Source organism: Populus nigra, chromosome 16 (genome assembly GCF_951802175.1).
Source record: "Populus nigra chromosome 16, ddPopNigr1.1, whole genome shotgun sequence".
NCBI lineage: Eukaryota > Viridiplantae > Streptophyta > Magnoliopsida > Malpighiales > Salicaceae > Populus > Populus nigra.
In genome coordinates this window covers 12,025,344-12,036,610 of record NC_084867.1, presented here as the reverse complement: position 1 = coordinate 12,036,610, position 11,267 = coordinate 12,025,344, and the positions used below count along the sequence as shown (strand labels likewise).

The following is an 11,267-nucleotide window of genomic DNA, read 5'->3' as shown; positions in this document are numbered from 1 at the left end:
ACACACAAATAGTCATATTTGTGCATGAAACACCAACCAATTATCTTTTTTTTTTTTTACCTCAATGGTTAACAACATACATGTCATTAAATGTGTCAACATCATCAAGTATGTGTTGATGTAACCCAAACCAACACATTACCTGATCAAGACAATGCACCTCAACTATGACAAAACAATGCATAAGGATCATCGTTATCCATAAATCACTTTTATCCATGCATAATAGATATGCACTTTTAATTAAATTGCCGATGTACAGTATTCATATCACCTATAAAACTATAAAACATATACATTTATAACACTTGTACCAAAAAATAAAGTTAAAAAAATGAATAACTTAGTTCACACATATCTAGTAAGGCTCATGTGAATTCAACTCGTGAACATATATAGGTAGGATTTTGTGTATAACGTCTATGCCTCTCCCAACTCAACTAACATGTTGAGGACAATTAAGTTGGATAATTTTTTTTATTGAAATTTTAAATTTAACAATGTGTTCATAATTATTATTACCGAGCTTCAATTGAAAGTCGTCTTCCTGTAATTATATCGAGCATCTGATTTCTTCAAACATCAAAACGACTAATATGAAGATGCTCCCATGACCATAACTTTATATTTAAAATATAAAAAATTAGTAAATATTTAAATTAACTATATTTAATATTTAATAGGATATAATATCAAATTTTACTTGGAGAAATAATAAACATCTGCCAATTTGTTTCCCGTATAATCAACATAATATAATTCATTGATTTTTCTTACTAAATAAAACAATATACACACTAAATTTCATATCTAATTAATCTTCAATTAGAAAATAAAAATAAAAATTCTAACCTAAACCCTAAATTTCTATCCTAAAAACCAAGTAAAATAACAACATATAGATGTTGTGAGTTAATGACCAGAAAAGGAAGCAACGGTTGAAAGAAAGAGAAAGGTCAAGTCTGTCATAGAAATGAGAGGGAAAAGTTTTTTTGTTCTAAAGACTGAGATGAGGCTGCTTAAGTTGAGAGCATCGCATAAGGATGGAGAGGTGCTTGGAAAAAAAAAAGAATAAGGGGAGAAAAAAAAAAGGAAATTACAGAACTAATTAACTGAAAGGTCATGTTAATACTAAATGCAAAACTAAGAAGTCACACATATTATATTCGATGTTTGTTTTTGTATTTCAAAAACACTTTTAAAAAAATTTTATTTTTTTATTTTTTTTTTTCAAATTAGTATTTTTTTGGTATTTTTAGATCATTTTGATGTGCTAAAATCAAAATAATTTTTTTAAAAAAAATATTACTTTGATATATTTTTAAGTAAAAAATACTTTAAAAAACAATAACAATAACTTTAAAAAATAGTATTAGCGCTACCAATAATTGCTCATAATTACATAATTTAGTACATACAAAATATAGGTTGTGAATATATTACATGCGCTGTATGTGTTATTGTGATAATTATTTTCATAAGTGTGTTAGTTTGAGAAATAAGTTTTTGAAATTTGGAAAAAAAAAAAAACTCAATAAAATTAAGAGGAAGGACGAAGTAAAAGGAAGGGTACTTGATAATTGTCCAACCCAGACTGAACACCTGACCCATAGCTAGAATCCAGCAGAGACTTGACGTGTCACTACTCGATTGGCAAATCCCAGTACTCTCCAGGTTGACCAAAGTTTTCCCGATTCTGAAAAGAAGATAAAGATACAATTATTTGTCACACATCCTGATTGGAAATTATTTACATCACTCAAGGTGTTAAATCCCCAACCACTGCAGAGTCGACACGTAGAAGAAAGTAGCTGCAAAACGCAGAGTCGAACCACACATGTTGATCTGAAATGTTGAAGTAAGTAGACATGGGAGCATTTGATTACGACACATAATGAAAGAATTATGTGTCGTGTTGTTTTTATCAAAGTACGAAGCAGCCTTTTTCCAGGGAGGGAAAGAGAGACCTTCGACAACTGATTCAGCTGTAGCCTCACCTGCGTGGTTCTTGTACTTGCCTTCTTTTTCATTAAAAAACAACTTTGGCCCATGATGAATAGTGTAATACTGTTCCATTAGTGTCCTTTTATCGCCTAGATTGACTGAGGTGCCCCGCCCCCTTGAGAAACTTGGCTGGCAATGAAGGGTGCAGGTTTTTCAGGCTTCAGTCACACAGCAAGGCTTTTTCAGAGGCTACGCTTAGCCTGAACCTGAGGGTTCTTCGTACTCTTTGTTACTGTTGGGATTCAATGTGAGCGAGATAGTGAATGTGAATCCTTTCACTAATTCGCTTTGGTTCGTGCAAGAGAGCATCTAAGCATCCTGGCGGAAGAAGCTCCGATTTCAATATTGATGATGCAAGATAGAATAATTTATGTTTTAATTTAATTACTCCAGTTTAGATAGATCAACAGCTTAGTCCCTGTGGTTCTTAGGACAAACAATTAGACCATTTATTTCTATATATATTTAGTCCCTCGTGATCAGTGCTTTTAGATGTTGTCTTAATAGATATCGGATTGTTAGTTCTTGAGCCTGGATTTCATTTTGAATCTTCAGTTTTCTATAGGAGATATTTGTCAAACACCTGGTAGGCATCTTCAATAATTGTTAAAGATATCACTAGGAGTGGAAATAGAAATTTAGGGTCGAGGGTGCAAATACATGTTTTTTTTTCAGGGGTGCAATCGTGCTTTTTTCTATAGAATAAGCTTTAAATAGAAGGGTATAATTATAAATTTTTAAAATCGTATGATGTGAATGTAAATTTGTTTCAAATTTTAGTCATAACAAAATGCTGATAATGACACTTCCTCGATCATTAAAAAGTGTTCTTTGATAGTAGTAATTCATGAAGAAAAGCTGGTGACCAGAGTGAGTCACTCACACCATCTAGCATCTAGGAGTGAGTGAGCCACCCGTTACTCTTGTGAGGCTCGCATGGCATACACCGACCACTAATTTTCTTTGATATTCATGGATAAGTCTCGTGAAACTCTTTTCAATGATCTTTTTTCTTTGATATTCATGGATTAAGTCCCGTGAAACTCTTTTCAATGATATTGAAGTTCCGTTTGGGAATGCATTCCCAAAAAATTATAATTTTTTTTTGTAAAAAATTAATTTTTTCATATGTTTTGAATCATTTTAACGTGTTAATTTTAAAAATAATTTTTTTAAAAAAACATCATTTTAATACATTTTAGCACTAAAAGTTATTTAAAAAGCAATAACAATTACGTTCTCAAACACCTTAGAGTATTTTCATTTTGAGTTTCAGTTTGACTTTGATATCTTTTTTTTTTTCTCTTTTATTTGTTATTTATAAAAACTAAAATACATGTTTTTCATTATGATATTTGAAAATTATTTTTTTCAACTATTCTAGTTTTTAATTTTTATATATATATATATATTTTTGTTAAGATGTACTAATATTGAGAAGAAGAAAAACCAGTTTTCTTACCATGCAAGCAAAAAAATTTGAAACTCTTGACAAGCCGCCATGTTTGTCAAGAAAGACATGCCACCGGCCTATTTTCACTGCAGCCATGCGTACACATTCACTACAATCATCACGCCCACTAGATCATCACCAATTCCTAGCCAACAGCACAACAAGTTTGTTGAATTTGGCTTGTTTTCTTGATATTTGGAGAAAGATGATATGAATGAAATACAGATTTTGGTACGTTCTTATATTTTTGGAGAAAAAGGAGTAGATTTTCTTTTTCTAATTTAATAGAAACTAACGAATTTGTTTAATATCATAATGGATTGTTGTTCAAAAACTAACAGGTAAAATTAGAAAAATTATAAAAATATATTTATTTATAATTATGCAATTATATAATCATTCAATCTTACAAAAATCTAGTATATATACTAAATAAATATATAAACCTGTAAAAAATACAAGAAAAATAATAATACCATGCAAACTAAACAAACATTAAAATTATACTTAAACAAAACTAATCTAGAATATTTACTCGTTGAAATTTTTAAAAGATAATTATGATATAACGACGAGACACTCTATAAACCTTTCTAAGTTTTAAATTGATGCCAAAACATTATTATTATTTTTTTGCATTATTAAAGAATTCAAATGCATCTTTTATTTTTTTGTATAAAAATAATAATAGAAAAGCAAGTTTTTAGAAAAATCAACAAAAAAAAAACTCAGGAAAATTCTTGGACCCATTGCCACCCATCAAAACAATTACAAGGATCCTTCGTGTTTAGGCTAAACAATTAATCCCAATATTATGGGGATCAAATTATTTATTTCTTAACAACACGAAAACTAAAGTATAATTCACTCTGCAAAATGTAATTACAAGGATCCTTCGTGTTTAGGCTAGTTTGAAGATGCCTGTGGTTGAAGACCAGAGAGATAAAATTACTGTTTTTTTATAGCAACATGTGCTCAAGTTGCATGCATTTTTCGTACCAACAAAATACATGTAATTATATCACCATCCATTAATCAAATTGCAATGATTCATAGCATATGCATAACGCATGTGTCTGTGCATGTTTTAGCTGGTTCAATTCTTGCAGATTGTACTGCTAAATGTACGTACTAGCACCTCAAATCACAGTGACCTCCCAAATATTGCACAGACCTCTTTGTTTACAATTTTCAAGCATCCTTATTAATCTCCCAAGTGACATCTGGTGGCCATGTTGCGGCCCTGACAAGCAGCTGAGAAATTCTCCAACATTAGAGGGATTCAATGTTCTGTTCAATGTTTGGATACATTGATTGTGCATTGCAACGCTAATCACGGTCTGTTCTCCGGCAAGGGGGGGAAACAATGATCAGGAATAAGGCAGCGAATGTCTGGTGAAAACAAGGGTATTTTCATACTTTTCTCAGGTTCGTGTAGTCAGCAATGAACGAAACCAGGCAAATCCAACCAAGTAGAAAAACCTCATGAGTAACGAGAAAGTCGAGGAGACAGTATCTGGCACCCTCAGATGCATCATACCTTGCGATGAGCCAGAAACTAAGATGATTCTAGTGACGTCTAAATCATCAATCCCACGGTTAAAAGGACACCATAACCCAAGCCACTAGAATATCTGCTTACGCAGTAACCACACTGCAAAGCCACGACGAAGAACTACAAAGATACGGATATAACATGATATAAATATATTAATACTTAATTCTTCAAGGTCTTGGATTATGAACTTTTTTGTTCATATTTATTTTATTATATTGAAAAACTCGAAATAAATAAGACGATTATTATAAGAATTCTTAACTCTTTTTTTTCAAATTTTGTCCTATCTAGAGACCATTAATTGTGTGTGGATTAATTCACCAAAAACTTAAACGAAAAGTAACTTTAACTATCTAGAGATTGAAAAGGAACTCAATTACCCTCAATGATAAAAATTGGACGGCAAAAAAGTATTTTGAATGTTGAAGTAAAAAAGTAAAAGGGAGGTAGTAAAACAATATACGACCTAACAGCAGAGGAGTCCAATCAAGTAGATCATGTGTCAAGAGATGAGTGGATAGAAGAACTTCAAGTGAAGAATGTATGCAGGGAACCAAATGTGTGAATGACACAAAGATCTGACTAGTTCGATTTCAACTGTCCAGTTCCGAAGAAACATCAAAACCCTTTAATTCTGTTAGCTTCCCAATACATACAAAAAAGAAAAAAAGACAAGAAACTTGTCCTGTTAAGGGCAGTTTTGGTATATAAATAAAACAAGAAGTTCACTTGTCTTTATATATCTACCAAATCCAAGACATGCACCAGTGAAAGATCACAGAGAGAGAGACAAGGGGGCAGATAGATATGGATCCGGAGGCTTTCACGGCGAGTTTGTTCAAATGGGATACGAGAGCAATGGTGCCACATCCTAACCGTCTGATTGAAATGGTGCCCCCGCCTCAGCAGCCACCGGCTGCGGCGTTTGCTGTAAGGCCAAGGGAGCTATGTGGGCTAGAGGAGTTGTTTCAAGCTTATGGTATTAGGTACTACACGGCAGCAAAAATAGCTGAACTCGGGTTCACAGTGAACACCCTTTTGGACATGAAAGATGAGGAGCTTGATGAAATGATGAATAGTTTGTCTCAGATCTTTAGGTGGGATCTTCTTGTTGGTGAGAGGTATGGTATTAAAGCTGCTGTTAGAGCTGAAAGAAGAAGGCTTGATGAGGAGGATCCTAGGCGTAGGCAATTGCTCTCTGGTGATAATAATACAAATACTCTTGATGCTCTCTCCCAAGAAGGTTTGGTTAGCATTGATTCTACCTTTTAGTGTAATTATGCTAAGCTCATATATACCATTACTAGCTATAGGAGTCCATGGCCAATTTGTTGTAGTTTTATAGAGTAAATTAATTCTATGTATACTTGGATAAGATAATTAGCTTATTATAAGTTGTTACTTGCCAGCTTATAATTTCCATATACAATAATCGTTTTTATTCCCTTTTCTTTTTCTTATATATGGAATTTAGTTCAAGTATAAGTGCTGGTACACCAATGCATGTTTACTCTAGTCATATCAATTCTACTTTGCAGGGTTGGTTTCTTGCTAATTAATCACCATGCTCAATATTAGAGTAGTAATTCTCTTAACTAAGTCCAGGTTAGCTAGCTTTTGGTTTCTTGTTAATTGCCATACATACTTAGCTTAAATCAGTTCTCAAGGTAATAGTTAGCTTAATAGCTTTGAGCTCATGCTGGTTTCTAGAAAATAAATGAACAACATCTGATTGTTTCGAAAAATTAAATAACATGAACTTATTAAACTTATTTTCCTTTCCTTAATTTTTTATTTTTGCTTGTTTCTTGGGTGGTGGTGTGTTCAGGTTTCTCTGAGGAGCCAGTACAGCAAGACAAGGAGGCAGCAGGGAGCGGTGGAAGAGGGACATGGGAGGCAGTGGCAGCGGGGGAGAGGAAGAAACAGCCAGGGCGGAAGAAAGGCCAAAGAAAGGTGGTGGACCTTGATGGAGATGATGAACATGGTGGTGCTATCTGTGAGAGACAGCGGGAGCACCCATTCATTGTAACAGAGCCTGGTGAAGTGGCACGTGGCAAAAAGAACGGTCTTGATTACCTCTTCCATTTATATGAACAGTGTCGTGATTTCTTGATCCAAGTCCAAAGCATTGCCAAGGAGAGAGGAGAAAAATGCCCCACCAAGGTATGAAGAGTCCGCTTGGATCGCTTTTTATTTAGAAATATACTAAAATAATATTTTTTATTTTTTTTAATTTATTTTTAATACTGATATATTAAAATAATATATAAATACTGGAAAATTAATTTTTTTCAAAAATATTTACAAAACAAACTGTGTCTAAAGAACACATTTAGACCGTTAATTTCTGCAAGTCTCAACATTTCAATGGTTCTTGTCTTGGGCCCACATAGACCAGCCATTGTATTCTGGACTGGACTGGAGTTATGCCCCCACCTGAATTTGCCTTTCACAGCTGTCCCGATAAAAACGTGACAACTCATGTACTGGTTTCTGGTCCCTGTCATTTTAGACCTGCTATTTGCAGTGGGATACTTATTGGTTACCCTTACTAGTCGATCATCGTTATTTGAATATTTCAAATATTCTGATTTTGGAAGTTTGTACAATGTCGTGTCACGTGGATCTTGTGAAACCTGGTTGATGTCAACTATTGTCGAACTGGACCAAAATCCATTACATTCTGAGTTTCTCTAGTGTTTTCCTGCCATGGAACCTGAAAGCCCATGTTGATGGTTAGGACTTAGAATTTGATTAGCCCTAAATGGAACAGTGAGTAATTATGCTAAGAAAAATGGTTTTTTTGTTTTTGTTTTTGTTTTGTGTTTGGTTATAGGTGACAAATCAGGTGTTTAGGTATGCCAAGAAGGCAGGAGCAAGCTACATCAACAAGCCCAAAATGAGACACTACGTGCATTGCTATGCTTTACATTGCCTCGATGAGGATGCATCCAATGCACTTAGGAGAGCGTTCAAGGAGAGAGGAGAGAATGTTGGGGCATGGAGACAGGCTTGTTACAAGCCCCTTGTAGCCATCGCGTCACGCCAAGGCTGGGACATAGATTCCATTTTCAATGCTCATCCTCGGCTTGCCATTTGGTATGTGCCGACCAAGCTCCGTCAACTTTGTTATGCAGAGCGCAATAGTGCCACTTCTTCAAGCTCTGTCTCTGGTACTGGAGGTCACCTGCCGTTTTGAGTTCTTAATTATGCCAAGATAAATACTCCTATCTCTATAAAATTGTCAAAATGTATGTTGTAGCGAGGTCAGGACAAAGTATTGGTTGATGGAGGATGGTTCATTAAATTTCACATCCTTGACTATTTATATATCATGATATGCTTAAAGGCTCTAATCATTGTTTACGTCAATGGAACTATTATATTTCTAATTTAGTTTTCAGGGAAGTCTAGGCTGCTGGTGCCTTCAGTGTCCATAAATTTGAGCGAAATGGCCAAAAGGGGCCACTTGGGACCCACTAAATTAATTTGGTGGTGCAGTCCCCCTTACAATACTACTGCATGTAATACTTGTCCAAAATTTGAGTACAGTTCATAGGCTGTTACTTTAAACAGACAAACACGTGATGACAAGATAAAAGGCATGGATAATTCTTGTCTTCTTGAGGTGCCAACATGCAAAATGCCATGTCAGGTTGTTGATTTGATTTCTAATTGTTAACCATTACTGTTTTTTTTGCCATAACCATGCAATGGTGCTAAAGTTAGATGCCATAAAAGATGTATCATGGCAGCCTGCAATGCAAAATAAAAACGGGGAAACAATGGAAAGTTGCCAGAAATTTCAATTACTAAAAAAACACAAGGATGCATGCTTAACAAATGGCTTCTCCTTTGTAACTAAAAAAACAGACAAACAAATGGATGCACAAAAAGGGCAATGGCTAAAAAAACATCTGGGGTCCGGTGGAATGATATTGGAAATTGGGCGTGACAGCATTCCTTTGGTGCTTAAACCAGAGCTTAACCTTTGAAATTCATTCTTCTTTTGAAGCTTGATTATCTGCAGGCAGAGAAACTGTAGTAAACATATAGCATATTGGCCATCAGTGACCTCTTTTACTACACTTGATGCTTCCTCCACATCAACATGGATCTGATCTTTGCTGTCCTTCCCTCGGATGGTAACAGATGAAGTTGAATCCACTGTTCTGGCATTTCGTTTTCCTATTGATGTACCTGCTAGGAAACTTGACACGTGAGCATAACTTTCTTCTGGACTAACCTCGAAGCCATAGCAGGATTTCTCCGCACCACAGCACTGCTTATAGCCGTAGAAGAGGCTTGCTTATGTGGTTGTGGGCTCTTTTGCCCGTTATCTTAGTGTCGTAAACTGTATGAAAATAGTGTAGAGCTGAGCTTCTTAACTTTTTTTGTTATAATGTTATTCTTAATAGTATGAAACTATTAAACCTCAATATTCATATAGAGTGTGCACGATTATTTTACTGGTGAAATTTGCTAATGTTTCCAGTCCTGAACATTCTATTATAATCCAGAGAATTAATTGCAAGTTTGTAAGTAGAGTATCTATGGTGGTGTTGCATGAAAAACTTGAGAGTATGGCATTTCTGCTAAGTTGTTCACTATGTTGCTGGCTGCTGCATCACATGGATAGGACTGTGATAACAGATTCTATAACTATATTCAATTAATACTATGGTATTTTGTGATAAAAAAATGTTCAGGAGAAGAATTCTGCAACTCCCTTTTTTTATTATATATTTCTCATTCCATTTTCTGGTTTTTTAACAGCCTCGTACGTGTGCAATATTCTTGTTCCTTATGTTTAGTAACTACAACAATCTTCTTCCTAAAGTCTAGGAAGTAATGACTCTATCTTTTGTAACTCCTATCGCTAACAATATACAATCCCACAATTATAGGCCTCTGATTCTCACAGCATATCTGGTATTAATCATGATGATATGTAACATTCCCCTTCAACTTGATGATAAACACCATTCATGCCCAACTTGTTGAGACATTGGTTGAATGCTTGACTTGAACGGTTGAACCTGTCTTTATGAGTATATCGGCCAATTAGTCTTGTGACCGTACATGAGAAATCTCATTAATCTCTCTATCGGTTGATTTCAACATGTTTCATTTAATCATGATGTACTAGATTATAAGCTATATCACATACTTCCTTGTTATCATAATATAACTTCATGGGATGTATCTGTTTAATTTGTAGTTCATGTAAAGTTTTAAGGAGGAGAGTTTTAGGACAAATGTCTTAGAGCTATGAACAAGCATTTTTTCTTTCCTTAAACATCTATAATATTTGTTTTATTTCTCTAGAACTTTCCAAACTTAGCTTAGCACTAATTTATAGTTTATACAATTTTCTACAATTGGTCTCTAAATCTTCTTTAAGTGCATTAATAATTTAACACTTCATCTTAATGCACTTAACTGATACTCTAAGTTGATCTCGTAGTGCCTTGAACTTGACTCGTGGAAGCATTTTCATAAGATATTTGCTAATTGTTCTTCAACCTTACAATACTGAACTGGATTTCTTTGTTGCTAACTACTTGTAGAAAATGATATTTGATTGATATGTGTTTAGTCCTGCTATGAAATCATTGACTTATTATCATGTAATATCATTATAGATCCTTGTTGGCTCTCTTCCATGTCTTATAATATTCTTCTAATCCGTATAGCTTAACTTGTTGTTCCTACAATTGCAAAGTACTCTGTTTCAACTGATGATTGTGCTACAAACTCTTGCTTTTTAGATGCTCAAAAGAATATTCCAGAATCAAGTGAAAATATATCTTGTAAAATATTTCTCATATCATTAATTGATTAAGCTCAATCATTGTTTGTGTATCCAAGTATTCTTGTTTTTGCATTTGGTTTATACCATATGCCATACTTCTTTGTTCTTTGTAATTATCTAAGTATTTTTTTAGCAACTCCCTTGCATGAGCCTCGATAATAGACTTGTTGAATACATTATATTTAGTTTTGTTGTTGTTAAATATAATAAGCTACCGTTTAAACTTTTAAATGTTGATGCATCTATATTTTTTTAATTCATCTTTCTTTTGTAATTTCTCATTAGTCACGAGTGGAGTAGCAACTACTTTGCATCATTTCATCTTAAATTTTTTCAAGAAGTTCTCAGTGTAGAGTGTTGGCCCATTCTTACTTCTCCCGAATTCTTATTTGTTGAAGTAGTTGTTGATTCTATTATACCAAGTCCTCGGTGTTTGC

At 34.1% G+C, this 11,267-nt stretch overlaps 1 protein-coding gene across 1 annotated transcript; it reads left to right on the top strand.

The window, feature by feature from the left end:
- Nucleotides 1–5,815: 5,815 nt before the first annotated feature.
- LOC133675276 (floricaula/leafy homolog) lies at nt 5,816–8,339 on the top strand. Its single transcript, XM_062096603.1, has 3 exons — nt 5,816–6,258; nt 6,844–7,178; nt 7,852–8,339. The coding sequence occupies exons 1-3, from the start codon at nt 5,823–5,825 to the stop codon at nt 8,212–8,214; spliced, it is 1,134 nt and encodes a 377-aa protein (XP_061952587.1). The 5' UTR covers nt 5,816–5,822; the 3' UTR covers nt 8,215–8,339.
- Nucleotides 8,340–11,267: the final 2,928 nt, after the last annotated feature.